This window comes from Dermacentor andersoni, chromosome 10 (genome assembly GCF_023375885.2).
Source record: "Dermacentor andersoni chromosome 10, qqDerAnde1_hic_scaffold, whole genome shotgun sequence".
NCBI classification, from domain to species: Eukaryota; Metazoa; Arthropoda; class Arachnida; order Ixodida; family Ixodidae; genus Dermacentor; species Dermacentor andersoni.
The window spans coordinates 125,899,350-125,919,566 of record NC_092823.1 but is presented as its reverse complement, the minus strand read 5'-3'; the positions used below and the strand labels follow the sequence as shown (position 1 = coordinate 125,919,566).

Genomic DNA, 20,217 nt, shown 5'->3' with positions numbered 1-20,217 from the left:
ATTTCTTTGTAGAGACACTTGACTGTACTCTAGGAGAAGCTTGATTTTCAGTAGTGTGGCTGCAAATGAATTTTATGGGCACATTTTGTAGTGTCTCGTAAAGGGATCAATTCATTTTCCCTTTCTGCTTCCAAATAACCTACACGAATTTAATGCCTCACCACTGCCATTCTGCTATCGTGAGGCATGTGTAAACCAAACAAAGCCATAATTACAGTTGTACATTAAAGGTACTCGCCAAATGTTCTGACCGGTTGTCACTCTAAGGCCTTTATCAGTTGTAGTAACACGAGCACCTACGAGGAAGCTTTAGCTCGGGCCAAACTCCGACGCGGCATATTCAAATACATGTAAAACGCAAAAACGTTTTTCTGAGCCAACCCCTGGACCGATTTTGATGAAATTTGTTGCAATTGAGAGAGAAAGTTGAATTCTAGTGACTGTTGGAAGCAGAATTTCGATTTAGGGCCTGAATATTGTTACAACAATTTTCAAATACTCGAAAGTTTGAAAAGAATAGAAGCACGAAGTTTACAACTTAGAACCATTGTTACGTTGTGTACAATGGTATCTGCAAAAGTTGTATTTTCATATTACTAAACTTTTTGACATTCATGTGCAACATATCAATTCTGTCCGCTTTACATGTACTGTTAGACACAATTCACAGAATCTTGGTATCATTTTTTCATTGCCGAGTTAGAGTTGTAAACTTCATAGTTTCGTCTTCTGAAAAGTTTCTCGATTTTTCCGAATTTTTAATAAAAAATTGACGATCTAAATCAAAATTTCGAGACCAACAGTCACTACATATTTTAAGTTTTTCTTTTAAATGCAACAAACCTCGTCAAACTTGGTGCAGTGGTCGCAGAGAAAAACCACTTCTCCTTTTACATGTATTGATTTAGATAGGAGCACCCGAGCTACCGATCATGAACAGCAGGTTGCGATTATCCCTCAAGAGAAAAGTGTATAACAGCTGTCTTACCAGTACTCACCTACGGGGCTGAAACCTAGAGGCTTACTCAAAGGGTTCTACTTAAACTGAGGATGCATCGAGCTATGGAAAGAAGAAACCTGATGGAAACCTGAAAAGCAAAGCTTCTTGTGGCCCTGATGAAACCCCAAACATCTCTTTAAAACGTTATCCTGAACTTATTGCCAGCTTTCTTGTACGAATTTTTTCTGCTTCTGTGCTGTCGGCACAACTAGCCGATGAGTGGAGAGTGGCCAGAGTTGTTCCAATATTTAAAGAAGGAGATCGATTAAGACTACAAAATTATCGTCCCATTTCTCCAACATCACAATGCTGCAAGCTCTTGGAGCACATCGTGGCAAACTATATAAAAGAATTCTTGGCTGAAAACAATGTGCTCACGGAGTTTCAGCATGGCTTCAGAAAAGGTTATTCGACTGTAACGCGCAATTGGTATCAGTGGTTCATTCATTTGCTTTATCTCTAGACAATAATAGCCAAATAGATGTAATATTTTTAGATTTCAGAAAAGCATTCAATAAGGTTCCGCACGACAAATAAATCTTCAAACTTAGAATTATTGGCATACCCGACATTTTCATAAACTGGATTATTGCTTTTACCTGAGCCAACGCACTCAGAACATTACAATAGGTGAACATAGCTCGGCCACTCTCCCAGTCACATCAGGGGTGCCCCAAGGTAGTGTCTTGGGGCCTTTACTGTTTTTAATGTATATAAATGACATCGTTAAAATCATAACTCCTGGTGTGCAAATTAGACTGTTTGCCAATGATTGTATTTTGTACAGTGATATAACTTGTCAGAATGATCAGACTGTCCTCTAAAAGAATTTACCAGTAAATAACGTATTGAAGTGGTGTAATGAATGGGGTATGTTTATTAACGCTGATAAATCCGTATTTCTTTGTATTACTCATAAAAAAAAACACTAACTTTTTTTTATAACCCAGGTTCTTCAGCTCTGCATGAAACTAACAATTACTAATACTTAGGTGTTACTTTGACTTCCACATTGTTATGGAACATAACATATTTGTTGTTCTGCTTTCCGCAAACTCCGTTTCCTAAGATACAAACTGAAAAATGCCCCTCCTAATGTGAAATTAGTTATTTTACATTTATTAGACCAATGTTAGAGTATGCATGTATATCATGGGACCTTTACACTAAATCAAATATTGTGTGTCTTGAAGAAATACAAAGAAAGGCAGTTTCCCAAGACTGGACTCTCCCTCTAAAATTATGACAGAAAATTCTGTACCCACTCTTGAATCACGCCAAAAGCTGCTAAGGCTTGAATTCCTTTCCCTTCTTCTCAACAAGCTTGAAATTAAACCATCGACTTACATAACGCCTGCAATAACATGGCACACAAGACAGCATTATCCGGACTCACTAACACCCTATTATGCTTGAACTGACACGTTAAAATTATTTTTTTTTTCCCAGAACAGTATCAGACTGGAACGACAGTTCACAGACACAGTGTGACTAAAGATAGTATAAATTTGTATTTGCTTGTTCCTAATTTGATCTCTTTTGTTTCAATGCATTCTATTGCCCCTCTGCTTGGACCGAAAGGTCTGCAGTATGTACTAAATAAATAAATGATGGGTGTAACCTTAAGGGATAAAAGCAGATTGGGTGAGGGAAGAAACGCGAGTTATTTACATCTTAGTTGAAATCAAGAAATGGGCATGGGCAGGACATGTAATGAGGAGGGAAGATAACAGATGTTCATTAAGGGTTATGGACTGGATTCCAAGAGAAAGGAAGCGTAGCAGGGGGTGGCAGAAAGTTAGGTGGGTGGATGAGATTAAGAAGTAAGAAGTTTGCAGGGACAACATGGCCACAATTAGCCCATGACCGGGGTAGTTGGAGAAGTATGGGAGAGGCCTTTGCCCTGCAGTGGGCGTAGCCAGGCTGATGATGATGACCCGAGCTAAAGCTTCCTCTGAAGTTCATCTTGCAAGTTTGTCTGCTAAAGTTTGCTGTAGCAATGTATGTTTCAGTTCTTGTATGCTACATCTGACAGTCTACATCAATCCCAATTCCATCGAGCTTCATTGACACTCGAGTCATTTGTGCCTGTGGCAGTCATACTATGGTTAGCATTTATGGAACAAGCAGCTATTGCAACAAATTTAGTTGCAAGCACTTTTTCTTTCTTCTGAGTGTGCTGTGACAACACATTTCTCAACATACATCTATGAGCCAACATTTGTGTGTTATATCATGCCTCTCCTCCTAAAATAGGATGATTCAAAAGTCTACAACACTACATTACAATGACCAATGAAAAACATTGACACAAGGAAAGCACTCAAACACTTCACAGGCGAAAATCGGTTTAATGTAAGCCGCAAATTACCATACAGGGCCGACATCCCTCAACACAGCCACAGATATACAATGCTATGACTACTATGTATGCGAATTTCAAGAAATGAAACTTTGCAGACACAGACACTACATTTCCATATCATATAAAATATAAACACAAAAGAAGAAGTATACTTTTTTGCCATCATTATGTACAGAAGTTTCATAAGCAACTTCATTCGTTTCCTCATAACACTGTCATATATACCAACTTCGTTTAAATACATCCTAAAAAGCTAGCTCAGGTACCATGCGAGACAGCTTTTATTTTTTGTACGATTCTTCAGTTTTGTGTTGACTCTTTAGTATCATTTGCACTCCTCTAACGACCTTTAAACTTGAACACATGTATGCAAAAATGCTGAAATGACTATGATCGTCTCGCTTCAAAAGCAACCTGCTACATCGCACAAAAGAATCCAGCAACTCCCAAACGTCCTTTGATAAACGTAAATGAAAGCTCAACATTATTTTTTTGAAGATTTGGCATGGAAGAGCAAAGAATGAAATTTTAAGAACAAGCTTCAAGCCACATCCTCCCTATTCGGATTACGTGAAAAGTGTGGAAATGCTCTGATCAGGCAACTGCCAAACTGATTTCGATTAAATTTGCTGCACTAAAGAAGTTGAGAAGTTACTGTCGAGAGTAATTCTTTAAGCAGCATGTGTTGTAGAACATAAAGTGAACAAAATATGTTCGTTACATTCACTTTAAAGCTCTAAATGATGTGGTTTACAGTGTTCTGTCTGCTTCTTAGTAAAAACTATTTTTGAAAATATTTTCGAAAGTGCCCCAATTCACACAAATTTTTATTAACTGACAAAGTGGCATAAATCTGAAAGCTGCTCCCAACAGTCGTTATAGATTTTCCTTTATTTTCTTTAATATGCAACAAATTTCATACACTGCAGTTCAGCAGCTACATTAACGAGGTCATTCCTGCACATCACACATTTTTGAAGAGGGATACCACAGTCAGCCCCAGGATAACACTCATCTTGACCCAAGACTCATAACCACAGTGAAAAGACAGTTGTACAAAGACCTAAAAACAGCAGCTACATGTGCTTAAAGCCTCTGCATGAAATACAGTCATTAACTCCTTTTTTTTGTGTGTGCGTGCTTTCATGCAAACATTCCAATGACCTTTCGTAACAATGCAGTGTGTGAAAATTTTAACAATCCCAAAACTGGGCTTTTTTTTCTTCATGACACAGTGTTCCAAGACCCATGCATACACACGTGAAACTGCCAATGTACACGGAGCCCAAGCCTATTTACATAGCTAGTGACGCGCGACACAGACATCATTCGTGACATGCGGGGAACAAAATCATCTTTACTGCAGACTCGAACCTCAATATAGCGAATTATCACACATGATGAAGTAAATCTGAAATGTCACTGATATCGATGCGTAAAGAATATAGGCATACAATGAATATCAGATATATGAAGTTATTCCAATGTTGAATGCAACTTCATTACACGGAGGTTCAACCGTACGACTTCAATGAGAAAAAAACACCATTGCGGAGATTTTCTCGTGGATTCATCTGCAACCAGAATTTTTTTTAAATGTTTTAAGCCTGCACAATGCGGGACACCATTCAACGCAGCTGAAGACATATTTTACACACCGTGAATCACGTTTTCCTTTTTACTCGTTGAACAAAGTCAGGCCATGGAAGTAATGGCTTCAACGAACACAGCACAAGTATACAGAAGAGACCACTGAACAAGTGAACGTCGCATCTCTTTGGACACATCAATCTCTGGTGCCACCCCTGGGAACCACTGCCTGATGGTCTCGGTAACTTTGGCAAGCAAGCAACTTTTCAACTGCAGAAAATGTGTTTGTTCCTACCCACAACGCCTGTTGCCAGTGATGGTCACAGACGTCAACAGTGGCCACCTTTTGGGTGATTCACAGGAGCAAACTAGTTGATGGCAGTTAAATATGCGCTGGATTACAAATGTAAGTCATTAAAAAGCACAAGCGTCTCACCAAGACGACTCTTAGAAACACTAGAAAGTGCCATAATTATGCGTTTCAGCCCTTTTCCAAAGGAAAGACAGCATTTGTTTTTTTGGGGGGGGATATCTTGAAGACAAACAAAACTGATGAAATGAGCTTCAAGAAAAGCACCACAGCTTCTTAGTAATAATGTTCCGAAGCTTCGCTCATCTGCAGTTTTGCATATGGTTGCCTTACAGACTGACCACTAAGCCTAACTTCAGAATGACTGCTTCCGCTAGTTACTCGCCGTGCCGAACGTTGGTTACCATATGCTGCACCAAAGAATATGCAATATGCACCAAAGAATATGCAATTGCCTGCAGTCAAGAAAGTGGACATGTGTGAAGAAGCCAACAACAATGAGTCACAGGGTTTGGCCTGATGCCCACAAGCAATAAACGAAGGAAACTATAGACCAGTGGAAAGCAGATGGAAACTTGGGCCAAACTACGAAAAACGGGAGTTCTGTCCTATCTCAAGAGAGAAGATATTCAGCTATTACGTCAGCATTACAGAAAAACATGCCACTTGTGCCGACGGAAAATATGGCACATTAAAACACATCGGAAAGCTAGCCACGTGAATTGTCATGGGTACTGGCAACAAGATGGGCAAGCCTAGAGCAGGAAAAGGAATGGGCACTTCCTTTGCACAACAACTCTGTACAACTCGGTTCTCGATTCCACACGCCGTGGCTACGGCCAGTGAAATTTGCAACTTCAACATCAAAAGCTCAACACTCTTCGAAGTTCACTGAACAAACCACAAAACAAAACTGACGCTCGCTTCACAGTCAACTTTTTTTTTTTTCTTGTTTCAAGAAAACACGCCATGTACAGAATATAAACCTCTTTTTTACATATTTCATTTTTTTTTCCTCGAAGACTCTCGCGTCAAAAGACACAGCGAGCTTGCCTCGATATTTTTTTTTTTCGTCTACAGAACAGTCGTCCATCACCCTTCGGGGTAACGTCTGTAAACAACGTTCATGCAAAAATGCCATGTTGGCAAAACTTCCCTAGTAGACCGACACAAGATTTAACGTGAACCTCAGAACATTAACTATTAATAGCAAGCACCTTCAAACAGCATGCGCATTGAAAGTGTCAAACATTACGATTAGAAGAGAGTTAACATTTGCCAAACATTTGTGGGGTGCTTGAACTGACAGTCTTTTGCCACCACGTAAATACCATTTAGTGTTATTACAAACATTGCCAGCAATCATTTCTACCTGGAGTATATACATCTGTATCCATCACAATCCATTTATTAATTCACAGTCTGTCTTACCGACTGGGTACTCTGTTGGAAACGCCGGAAACGGAAAAGCCGGAAACGACAAATTTTCGCCAACAAGTGTTTCAAACTTGTAAGACTTATGTAATATTGTGTAATAGCCTTGACCTCCTCCTCCCCCAATGCAATAATACCAGGGCTAGATATTCCTTAAAACCAGTCATAAATGTAGATGAACAAATATGAATTAATGAACAGACTATAATGGCTACTTCCGCTACATTAAGTGGCTAAATAAAGAATGTTCCTAAAAAAAAATTTCCTTATATATATATATATATATATGACATAACTGCAAGAAATTATTGAAGAAACATATGCGATCTTTAACTCTGCGTCCCACCAGGCAAACTTGCGGCAACGCTGATACACTTTGTGGCGGCAAAGACTGTTCCAGCTCCAAGATCCAAAACTGGCAAATGTTTGATGCCTCCCAAACACCAACAAGTTCCAATCAACGCAAAGTTATGACGACACTAAAATTACTAAATTTAAGCGGCATCCATATGCAAATTTCCCTCGGAAAACAACAGGCATGCCCCGACAGCAGTGAGGGTCGACTGTTCCTTGAAAAAGCGGCCCGAGCAACGACCGGGCACGCTTTTAGAGATTTCATTTAAACTCTGCGTTAAAATCATTTCTCGTCGCCTGTGACGAGGCTATGTACACTTTGCTTCTCGGCAGTCGCTGCTGGTTATATCCTCAACTGGCAAGAGTTGATTCAATATATTTATTTTAGCGTTGTTCCTTTTTTCCAGGAAATCCAGGCAGTGTCGTTCCGTTTTCGAAGGAAGTGTGGTGCACAATTACTTTTCTTGCGCTTTCTCCACACTTCCTCTGCGTTTCTAAAAAAATAAAGATACAGATGTCACAAGCACACACAAGCACACACACACACACACACACACACACACACGAGTCAAGGACTGAAAAAACAGGTAAGGGTAGTGGTAGGCTTGGTTTCTTTGTTGCTTTCTGAAGGCAGCATTGACATGACACAAACTAAACAAAGAAGGCGTAATAAGACAACAAGCCGCTCAAGCTTACATGAGGGCGACTAAGTTTAAAGGAGTTCAACAATTTTTACGTGGCAGCACGGTTGGTATGAAGTGTCAATCATGGAACAGCCACCAAAGAAGCCTGCATCGCAGCCCTGAAGCAGTCTTATGACCAGAGCGCCGATGAAAACGTGCGGCCAAGCACTGGTGTTAAAAAATTGAAGTATAGGGTTTTACGTACCAAAAGTACCATCTGACATGAGGCCCACCGAAAGCAGGGGACTCCAAATTAATTTTGAACAACTGGAGTTCCTCTGATACGCACCCATTGAAACGTGATTGCCACAGGCAGGATTGAACCTGCGCACTGGCATTGGCGATGAGCTACCACTAAGAATAGCTAGGGACGTGACCCTACAAGGCTCTTAGAATGTGCAGTCACATGCCAGCGCCATTGGAGGTGGTGCAGAGAGTACAGAAGTACAAAGCTCTAGTAGCCAAGAATAGCTTATGGATTGTTCACAACTGTGAATTCAGGCACTCAAACTACGATCAATAACCAAAGCAAGGAAGGACTCAAAATCTGCTTGACTACCTCACAAACCATGCAATAACCACGCAAATTTTCTTTTTCTGATGTGCGCATGCACAGAATCTGTGCCCATCTACTGATCATGTTACAGGTATGCAAAAGAATATTAACTGCAACCTGACTGGTCACGAACAGCTGCCTCCAGAAAAAGGAAATAAAAGGTAGTCTTGAAAACCATTCATGTATCCACACAACACACGAACCACGTCACACACTACTCACACTCGGAGCAGAGAGAAGACCGTAGAATAGTAGGTGCAATATATTACAGGTAGTTATTTTACAGCAACAAGGCAACACCACCTAGTGGATAGTACAAGCACATGCTTGTAATCAAAGCAACATCACTATTTTCTTTTTATACAATAAAGCTTGTGTACAAGAGAACAGCAGAACTTGGAAACGCTATTAAGCAGCAGCAAAGTGTTCCTCATGGAAATATAATGAAGCCGATTGTAGATTTCAGTCAAGTGAAACAAAATACAAAAAGTTGTTTCAGTTCTGTCAACAAGCTACCACATTTACACATCAGCATATGGACTATTAAATATATTTTGCCTTTATCAGGCAACCAACTGCAAACGTTAACTGAACATATCACTTTTTGTATCCTCATAGAAAGTTTTATGTTGAGGACTACTGACAGGCTATTGTCAATGTTTCTTTAGTGTTTCTTTTTTTGTTTCATTGAATGAAGGCCCAAATGCTCTAAACCCTAGAAAAAAAGAATACTGGCAAGCTTCAGACCGCACTAAATAACATATTATACTTGTTTCTGCAAATGAGTTTCAGTACCCAAGATGCATCGCATCATAATAAGCTGGCTTGCTCTGTTCCAGTGATCAAAGCCAGAAAAAATGAGTCCAGCCCTATATATTTCCTCTATGGGCAATGTCAACATACATAGCCTTATTGCTACACTACAGAGGCAAATTTCGGTGAGTAATGATGTCATTTACGATGCCCTGTCCAAGGTTTCGAGGCCCACTTTAATATCAAATTTGGATATCTTTGTTGTCCCCAAATTTCATTCTTGCTGTCATCCTTTTTCTTGCGAGAAACGTGTGGCAGAGTTTTTAGGACTTCAATAATATGTGTCAAAACTCCTTGAACCTAAAGCCATGAGCGAGCTTCCTGTACAAGGCATCAAACCAACAAATTCTGTAGCATGAATGGAAATTGCTTGCATTACGTCAGTAGCTGCCACTAAACCTAATGTTAACTAGTGCTGTTCACTTTGCTGTCGTTACTAGCCTTTCCACGATTCTGACCCGAGGAAAACTAGAAAAAGCTTTGCTGCACAATGCAGCACAGCTCAAAACGGTTTTGGTAAAACAGAGAGACGGCTGTACAGTTACGCCACACGAGACATGGCAATGCGTTCATTTTAACGGTGCAAAAGGAAACAACTGACAACGTCGGGGCAGAGGTGCCCCCGAAGTGCCGTGAATGTGCCCATACGAGGCTGCAGTCGAGCACACTTGCTGCGCTCACACATGATTGGGGAAAAAAATGTTCATAACAACGTCCACACGTGCAAGAAAGAATTAACGTTTGCCACACTTGCATATGACAGAGAAAGAAATGTTCCCAATGTCCACACACACGCCAGAAAGATGAACGTTCACCCCCGCACATTTTTGCTACATCTACACACGAGAGAGAGAAACAATCGCAATGTCCACACAACATGCCAAAAGGAAAGGAACCACCGAAGTATAACGCATGACAAGAACAACAGACACAGATTAGACCTGAAATGTGATGCATTAGAAAAACTGGGCTCGCGTCAATGCAAATACAGTAGAACAGCATTAGGCATTACACACAGGACTCTACACGTTCACTTAGAAAATTTCCTACATATATACACACATATATATATTTTTCTTTTGGACTTCGGGCATTGCTGTACACTGGACTCGAGTCAAATTTCAAGCGGCATGGGAGCACGAGACACACCTGTCAAGTGTCTCATTTAATGTCGATCGCAGGTGAAGCCAGCCGTTTAAAACAGAAAGGGCTGTGCCTAAGACAAGATTTTTATGCTATGATGCTACAGTTAGCGTAAGGGGGGACACTGTGGAGAAGCGATCCAGATTTGTTAGAAATGTCCTTGGGTTCAATGAATGCTGAAAACTGGGCCGTTGAATAGGCGCACCTGCATTGTGTAACATTCGCATTGCAGCAGCTGGGAAGTGAACCAGCCTAATGCCCAGCAAAAGCAGAAATCTTCCACTGACAGGAATTTCATGCCTGCGGTCATAAGGACACTGAAGCTGAGCAGCCTAACTGACTCTGACCACTTATGTTCCCAGAAGCCTCTGTGCAAAGACATCACCGCAGCCCACCCTTCATTGGAATGCGGCTGGCATGCCAGGCAAATGAACCCGCAACCTCTTGTGCAGTAGAATGCCACACTCACTGAACCACTGTCGCAGTTAACAGAATCGGCAACATCGGCGCCTACAGGTCAATGGCGTAGAATCCTGAAGATACCAACATGACTGACCTGAATGTAAGATAAAACAAGAGGAGAGGTGGACAAGAGGAGAGGTGTGGACCTCTCCTCTTGTCCTTTGTGTTTTTTGACTGGTTTTTTTCCTTCAAGTATGTACCAACTGGCTCGGATTTCAGCCCTTCTATAAAACAAGCATTTCAAGCAAGTCCCATGATACCTGTAAACTGTAGGTCAACATCTTTTCTGTTATCCAATTAAGCAGCCATTTCCAACACAACCGTGCAAACTGCAAACTTTGGCCTATGTGGAAAGCTTTGTGTCCGTCTTCCAATCACCGCTGCTGGCTTGGTTAATTTCAGACTTTCTACACAAATTTAACATGGTTGTGCCTACACAACAAGTTCCTATTTTACAGGAAGTGAAGAACCGAAAACTAAGGCCCTACTGAAGAGAAACTCGCTGCTGGCAGGCTTGCCATACAAGCGGGTGATCGTATATAACTGATATCTCATGCACGCACAACCTCACACACATGCAGATGTGGTGCACAATGTACATGACAACAAATGTAATGTGAAAAACGTTAACCAAACCTTTATGGTTTTTGATGACACACTAATAATAAATAATGCTCCCTACAAACCTTACAAGAAATAATAGAAACAATGGTCCCCCGCCGTTCACTATTATGTATACACAGGTACACGCACACGTACTGCGTCGGGCGGATGTAGCTCGTATGCAACACAAAACTGAAGGACCACATCCTAGCCCCTTCAAGCCAAGACAAATGGTCAGGATGCAAGGGACAGTTACCAGGGCACAAGAAATCTTGGCCCTTGTTCACCCAGCAGTCATCGATTTCATCACGTTGCCAATCACACTATCGTCACGCCGCTGTCACATCACTACCATGAGAAGAGAAGTGTCAATTAAATGATGAAATGGCCTTAAAACAGGTGGCACCAGGTGGTGTACATATTGACAGTCTTTGAACAACTGAACTCTCCTTCAGATGCAATCGAACCAATTTAAGCTTAGCAGTTCAGCAACCAATGTGAACGTTTCTTCGGGTTGCGACTGTTACATATGTCCCGTGGTGTGCAATTGCGCATATGCACCAGGAGAAATACTGCCTTCTTCCATGAAATGCCAACAATGTTTCCACGACAACCAAATATCTGCACACATAAGGATGATCGGGGTGTCTCTGTGGCCTTTGATAGCATTTCAGATATTCCCAATTTGTCCCTTTCTAGCTGAAGGATTTCTGTCACAGCCATTGCGACAGAGCAGTGACCCATGTCGTGGATGGCCAGTTTCAGTAGATTAGCCTGAAAAGTCTCTTTTCTGACATAAACCCAAGATACTACAGCGGTGACAGGATGGAGAGAACACAGCCACGCGAACAGGGCTTCAAAAGACCATGCAACCCTGACAAAAGGCGCAAACTCCATGCGTAAATGTGGACACAGTGCAACAACAATCGGAATGATAGTGTCACCACAATCATGCAAGTTTTCAACATCGCTTGCAGCCTATGAAATGATTCGGCACAACTTCAGGATTATTCAACACTGAACTATGACTTCAACACGAAATGCTAGATCCCAAATGGCCTTACGGAAGCAAAAGAATCAGTTTCAAATTTCACTCACACAATCAACACAAAGGGGGCTTGCCGACAAGTTGCACAGTTGTACAGGGAGAAATAATCGAGAGGTGAAACTCAAGTATGGTGCCAGTAGGGAAAACAATGCACGGTCCGCTTGCAATCGTCTTGCCGATGGATGCTTGAAGGTCCCAATGATGATGCAGAAGATGATAAGGTTGACATGAAGGAAAGAGCTTAAATGTGGGAAAGACACGCCTTGTGGGTCTGCTATGAGGTACCGATGTCATTCACTCGGGGCGTCCCGTGTGGCAGCCTGTTGTTAATGGCGTTGGCCACTGCTTGAACATCCTCTTCGTCATCCTGAAAAGTGACCAGCATCCCTAGATTAATATCCTGCACTGATGCCCAAGGACCACTGTGTGACCATGGTTGAGCCTTTCTTAAAAGCATACTGTCTATTCTGTGTATTCGCCATATACAGTTAATCCTCGATATAATAAACTTCAATATAACGAAATTCTCAATATAACAAAGCATTTAACTTTTTGTAACTTTTGGTCTATAGAACACCACGCATATTGAGCCTCAATACAACGAAGTGTGTTTGCATGCAATTTTAATATAACAAAATTTTACTGCCACCATGAAGGAATGCCAAAGCAATACAGTCGAAACCAGTTATATCGAACTTGCAAAAAAAAATAAAGCGTATCAGTTTGATATAGGGCAGACTTCGATATAAGGCTGCTGAAGAATTGGGTGCCATAAAAGCACATACCATTTATAAAAGCATTTTATCGATGAAACTAGCTTAGTTTCGCATGAAATAGTCCTGTATTTTCTTCTGCTTGGGCAACTTCACTGCGTGCAATGCACACACTTCTCCACATTGTCTAAAGAGTCAGAGCAGCTGAGGCTGCAATCTTCCGCATTCACGCAAAAGCGCCGGACTAGTGCGAGTGCACCAATCATCTCTGATGATGTCGGCAAAGGATTGTCGTTGCTTTCCTCATTGTGCCCACTATCACTTGTGCTCGGTACGATGTCTGCAATGTAGTCTTCAGTTTCTGGTTCTCCCGTGGTCGCTACACCAATATCTGCACTCACAAACTCCTCGACAGTTGATCTGTTAACGGCTTGCGGAAATTCTGACAGCTCGCTCCAAACTTTGGTGACACCGGCAACAGCTCCGTCGCACTCATCAAAATTTTCGGAGTCACCACCGCGCACGCAGAAGCCGGCAAGTCTGAAGCAATTTCGGATGAGCCACTTGCACACTGCCACCTCGAAGTCACCGTGAGTACGCTTTGGGCGCCACAGGTACCAGGTCACGAGTTTGTCCACTTTAACCGTAATCTTCTCTCTATTCTTCCTTCAAGATCATGCTGAGGGTGCTCCTCGGAATCTTGCACACTGCGGCGACATCTGACTTCTCACCGCATTCGACTCTATTCATGATTTCGAGCTTCACAGTGAAAGGCAAATTTTGTCGCTTGGCATTAGCCATCACGGCAGCACTGCGGGAGAAGGCCCAGAAGGCGCAAACACAATGAACCAGAAAAGCAGCGATACTACCCGAGAGCCTCTGATTGGCTGTCTGAGCAAGCGCTGCGGGCAGGCCAGGATCATATTTTGCAGGGGGGTGCCGACGTCTCGCACGACACGGCGTGGCAGGCAGAACAGTTGGATGGAGTCGCGCCGTCAAGTTCTCCTGCTGCCACGAGGGAAAGCCAACTTCTGGAGGCACTTTTGTGCAGCTTGACGTTCGATATATTGAGAGTTGATGCTATTTTTGTTCGATGTAAGCGGAATTTTTGCTACATATACTCATTGTAACTATACCGTGTTCAGAAATCGTTTGATATACAGGGTAATTCGAAGCAAACGGGTTCAAAATAGTTGGGTTCGACTGTAGATGGAAACTGCTGCAGATGCAGATGGTCAAATGGTTGAGTTAGATGTGTAATTAATTCATCTTTCCAGTCCACGCTTAGCACCACTTCTGCACAGTAACGTGCAAAAAATGGAAACATGTCCTGCCCCTGGTTTTACCGCTGCCTAAAAGAGACAAGCAGCGGGGAATAGGGGACAAATTCTGCTGTCTCACGCATTAAAGAAAATTGCCCCCTCCTTTATAACACAAAGAAGACGGCATCTCAGCGTGACATGCATGGTCCAACAGAAGACGCAGGGAAGCAGTGCTGTCCTAATGCAGCAATTCCTTCCATTGGTTCTGTGCCATTCCTATCGTCCACCATTCATGGCCAACTGATCCCTTAGGCAATCAGAGCACGACGCCACTGCGGCCAATGGCAAGCGTGCATACTCATAGGCACAGCCCAAATTTATAAACTTCGAAGAAAGTTTGGTGGTTGGGGGCAGGTGTGAATTGTGAACGAATGTGGATGCCAAACATTGTTATCTGCATAACATCCCAAGATGGTGCTAAGGAGTACTGACATTTGCATCTCACTGCCATGCACAAGCTGCCTCAAAGGGACTTCCTCACCTCAGAGTAATCGTAATCCTCAGAGCTGTCCTCCGAGTCATCCTCCTCCTCGGAACCTGGGTCAACAATGGGTGTGCCGCCGTGGTCTCGCAGCAGCAGCACCAGGCGCAGCATGTCCTTGCTGCGCGGATTCTGCCGCTGCGCGTCCCACAGGTGGCGCAGCGCTGTCTTGCGGCCATAGTCGGTGGCATTGACATCGACACGGCCAGACCGGAGCAGCGCATCGGCCAGGTCTGGCCGGCCCAGCCGGCAGGCCAAGTGGAGAGGAGTGGCACCACAGTACCGTTCCTGCGTCGCGCAGCACGGGGGAAAAAAATTCACTGCTTCAAATGCTTAGGTTGACATCAGCTTTGCAACAAAGCTCTCTTTAGCTACTTGCCCCAAGTTTTCATGATTGGTAGATGACAACCTAACATGTTAGAGGGTAACAAGAGTGAGGAGGAAGGAGTAAAGAGTTGAGAGAGAAGCACAGGTGAGGAGGAAGAGTACATAGCCAGGAAGGATGCGCATGCATGGGGAGGAGACAGGTCGGAGAGTGATTGGTTGGTGCAGGCAATGATGTCACGCACCTAGGAGAAAAGAGGGAGGGGGAGGGCAAACACGAGGCTGCATTCTCTCCACACAAGAATTGCCAGCGAGGTGACCGGATAGCTATCGCTGACTCCGACAATCATCTTTGATGGTGTTTGCAGAAACGAATACTTATCGCAACCCCTCGGGGTCACTTACCCGAACGTTGGGGTCAGGCACGTGGTGCAGCAGCAGCTCAATGAGATCCAGCGAGCCAGACCGGACCGCCAGGTGGAGAGCCGTGTCACCCGTCAGTGTCCTTTGGGACACCAAGGCAGCGGTGCGGGCCGAGTCGCGCCGCCCAGGACGCACGCCGTAACGGGGCTGCAAGAAGTCAGTCTCCTCCTGAAGGCGAGGAGGGTGGGGGAGAGCACGAGGGGGGCCCATCACAAAGAGACAGAGAGAAAAGCCAGAGGCCGAGAGTGACAAGGCGCCAATCGTCAGAAAGCGACTCGGGAAACATGAGACGAGTTAATGGCAATCAAAACGCGACCAGATTCCGAATGACAATTCTAGGCCAGAAGGTGAACTTAAATCCTTCAGAAAGTTTTGGTCCCGCTAACATAAAAAAAAAAAAGAAATAATACTTCAAGCACCTATACTTAGAAGACGCCGAGACACTGCCGTCAGAAAAGGGCAAACGCAGACTTCACAATAGGCATGGAGCAGCATCTATTATGAATCCAAACCAACTAGCCTGGCAAGTGCCCTAGTTGACCACGAAATCAACACACATTGGTGCATAATTGGTCTGCTGGCTGGCTGCAACTGAAGTTTCACTCTAGTAAGTAAAAAACGCTACAACAGCTCTTGCATTTCAAGTTTCGCGCACATTAATCGGAATTTTGAGGTGCCCAACTGAATGTACATCACATGTTGGGTTTTGTGGTGTAAAACACATAATGCAACGACAAGTGTAGCCAAGCGCCTCCCACACTGTCTTTCGCAGTCCATGCTCAGCACTGCGCCTGCAAAGGGAAGCAAGCATGTCTTGCCCCTGGTTTTACCGCTGCCCAAAAGAGACCAACAGCGGGGAATAGAGGACAAATTCTGCTGTCTCACGCGCTAACAACAAAAGTTTGCCCCCTTCTTTATAGCACAAAGAAGACGGCAGCTCGGCGTGAAATGCCTGTCCCAACAGGGAAAACATGGGGAAAGCGGGAGATGGAAATTCCAAGACTCAATTCTCCCCTTTCGAAGAACCCTACCCCATGCGTATTGTGCTGAGGAAAACATAGGTCACCTTTGAAAACACAGAACACGCAGAGGGGTAGGGCTGGCATAATGTAGTGATTCCTTCCACTTGATTCTATGCCACTTTTATCGTGCACTGTAACCCTATGGTAACGTGTGTCAAGGAATGGCATTAGACTAGCATTATTACTTTATCCCAGCCCAGATTACGAAAGATCACCAGACTGTAGACTGGGCATAATTAAAGCAGTCAAAACACTATACAACACACTCAACTAGGCTAGCTCTGTTAACACTGACTCATGGACTGACTGATTATAGCATCCCAAATAATCAGCACCTGGCTATAAACGAGGGCTCCTGATTAACCATGACTACCTGGGGGTTTCCTGATCTGCATCCTTTGTATCTCTTAAGACACAAAAAAAGAAACACTAAAAAGCAGTTTATAGACTGATCAGGTACTCATTGAAAACTATCTTTTTTAATTTCACGGAAAGAGACTGATTACAAGACTTAACAAAGGCTGAACCTCCAATTTTATTTTTTTATGCTTGGCACTGAATCTACATTGCTGGTACATCGATGCCAAATCATGAATTTCAAAGTATTCCGTCACACTCAGGCTGTCATGGTAGAGCAAAAATTCTCAAAACTCGACAAGTTAAATTTTTTGCTTCTATAGGATACAGCCTTCTCTAGTTTATTTAAATAGGTGTTAATTAACTGGGCCAGGGCAGACACAAAATTTATGACAACGTGGTAAGTCGGCACAAGAACTTCAAGGCGACATCACCACCCATACTTTTCTTTTGTCTCTTCTGGCACACCAAGCCTCCTTTCATGGCAAGGGCACTTTTTTTTTAAAGGCGAAAGCTTTACTGGCCGCGAACTTGCGATTTCGCCGTGGCGGTGCTCTGAGGAGGCACATGACGTCAAAGCGCACACGTCGCCACCGATATTTCTCTCTCTCTCGCTCCCTAGTCACTACTGTGCATGTGCCACTAGTAGCACGGAGCCACAGGTGTTCCGCCGCTGCGCAGCGCAGCGCCTCGCCGCCGTTTGGAATGACGCCGCACCGCGTTCCTTGTCGTTGCGCTCGCCTCCACTCGCTTCGCCAGCTGCGTCGCATGCCTGATAACATGTCGGAGGATTGAAAAGGAGAGCTCGCGTGCGCCGCAACCACAGTTGAGGTGGCAGTATGGACGGCGACAATTCTGATAAGCAGGAGGAGGCCTGGGATCGATATCAGAATGAGATGAAGAGGAAACGAATCGCCCAGGAAACAGACTAACAGTGCGCTGGACGACTGGCTAAATGCTGCAACATAGCTAGACAACCAGACTAACCTGGACTTGCAATCAAGATTCACCAAGGCTAACCATGCTATGCCTTAGCTTTCGCTATGTATATCCTGGCATAGATGAGCTAAGCGAATGCCAACTTTTTTTTTTTTTGGTATTGTAGAAAGATGATTTACTAAAACAGCTGAACTCACTTTTCTCTTTAGTGGCCCTGCAAAGATTGCGTACATTTATCATTTTCCATTCGATCGTGGAGTGCAGCTTGCCTACAGCTTTGCCAGTCTTTCAAGTTCCGGGGAGAGGGCACAAGACAGATAAGTCTGCAGTCATCCTTGCGCATGTCTACTAAGCGACCCCCACTCGGCTCACCTCGGTAACATCCGCAAGCAGGTCGCTGGACAACCTGCAGTCACCTCGTTGGCACGCGAGGTGCAGCGGCGTTCGGCCGCCGTCGTCTGTCACGTCCACCGTTGCCCCGGCGACGACAAGCAGGCGGGCCTCGTGGTGCCTGCTGCATAGAGCGGCCACGTGAAGAGCAGTCTGTTGGAGGAAAAAAGAAAAAAAGAAATAAGTGTGAGAGATCAGACACAAGTTTTCAAGCACGTCTCGCTGATGGAAACAGAGTGCAATGGTAACGCTGCATTTTTCTTTCATGCACTGAAGAACAACTCTTTCAAGCATAAAAGCTACAACGCAGTGCAACACTAGAAAGTTTAAAAAGTAACAGATGAAAATGGTGTGCACTCAGTAAAACAACATTAGCATACTCATGCAAAAGTAGAACTAGCAGCTCTACGGTCAACCATTCTCTCTTTTCTTTTTTTTGCTTGCATGGCAGACAGCACTAACTTTGCATCCCTGATTTCTCACGTTTTATCAAAAAAGCATGAGAACTTGAATACACCTGTCAGAATTCTTTGATCAAACAGCCTCTCATCTACACAAGCTTGGTTCTGTTCAAAAGAGCTCTTTCTACTTTTGTTTACCTTAACCGTTTTGTAGCAGATCTAATATAAGATATCTAGCAGACATCATATACTAGCCAGTTGTGCCAGCTAATTTAGGCTGCAAGACAGGGCAAACACAGAATGCAGCACACACACATCAATGATGCTGATAATGCTACACCCACTGACCTGGCCGCAGTCATTCTGGATGTCCAGGAGGTCCGGATGCGGTGTTTCGCGGATTATGCGCAGAAGCAGACTTGTCCAGCCTTTGATGACAGAGACGTGAAGGAGCCTGTCAACAAAGATCAAAGAGGAACCAAATGAAATTTCACTTCACTCCCAGAAAACCTTGGGACAAACAAAAGTGCAGATATCCATTTGGAGAGTTTAAAGCTCCCATCTACATGACAATCAGCATATTGTTGATTTTTCTGCCAGTCGCACATTGACATTGCATTCACAATACGCATATGCAGAGTATGTACAATTATATGTACTGAACTTTATATTACAGTGCTACATTACATAAATTTGGAATAGTGTTATTTATGATACAACATTGTTATGGTACAGGGTTCACTGCTATTTTACCAATAGAGATAGCGAAGTGCAAAAGAACACAGTACACACACCACCTTTATGAAAGGTAACAAGCGAGCGCGAGGCCTGCACCCTACATTGGCTGCACCCTATGTTGGCTGACTAGGAAAGGCTTGACAGCTACTAGTGCAAGCAAACTGGTTGCCTGAAAAACTATGAATGCCAAGCCACGGCTACAGTCAAATAAAAGAGGCTCAAAATGGCCCCTGCAGTTGCCACGGATCACAGGGCAAGCGGTTGTGTGATCCCTTTCATAAAGGGCGTGCGTGTACATGTTAGAATTTAAAGAAATGACAGCATTATTCACTCAACAAGAGCGTTGCGCAATCAAATTTACATGGGCCATGTTGTACTTTTATAGCTCAGCAGACCTTGCTCTGATCCTGCTAAAGTTGGCAAAATACAGACTTGGGCAAACAACACTCGGGAAAGTTCGGGACATGTCTAGCATCTGAAGCAAGGTGGTAGACAGGTGCTTCGCGAGAGTGAAGGGTAAGCTTGTCTTGCCCCTGGTTTTACCACCGCCTGATGGGAGCAGAGCGGCGGGGAATAGGGGACAAATTTTGCTGTCTCACGCAAGAATAAAATTACCCTCTCCTTCAAAGCACGAAGAAGATGGTAGCTCAGCGTGAAGAAACAACCGATGAAAGAAGGAACAAAGGAACAAGACCTTATGGTGGACATAGCTGCAAGAAACAGGCTGAATTATGGGGCTTGAAGTC

At 43.6% G+C, this 20,217-nt stretch overlaps 1 protein-coding gene across 2 annotated transcripts in view; it reads right to left on the bottom strand.

The window, feature by feature from the left end:
• Positions 1–3,331: 3,331 nt before the first annotated feature.
• The window catches only part of LOC126544958 (NF-kappa-B inhibitor alpha-like), a 37,286-nt gene continuing 20,400 nt past the window's right edge, over positions 3,332–20,217 (bottom strand). The window contains exons 4-8 of one of the 2 annotated variants that reach the window (XM_050192537.3): positions 19,082–19,187; positions 18,315–18,485; positions 15,607–15,792; positions 14,878–15,165; positions 3,332–12,728 (exon numbers count right to left, since the gene is read on the bottom strand). In XM_050192537.3, coding sequence (XP_050048494.1) covers positions 12,636–12,728; positions 14,878–15,165; positions 15,607–15,792; positions 18,315–18,485; positions 19,082–19,187 — 844 coding nt within the window. In that variant the 3' untranslated portion in view covers positions 3,332–12,635. The remainder of the gene's footprint in view (positions 12,729–14,877; positions 15,166–15,606; positions 15,793–18,314; positions 18,486–19,081; positions 19,188–20,217) is intronic. The other variant, XM_055078031.2, reaches the window with a different exon arrangement.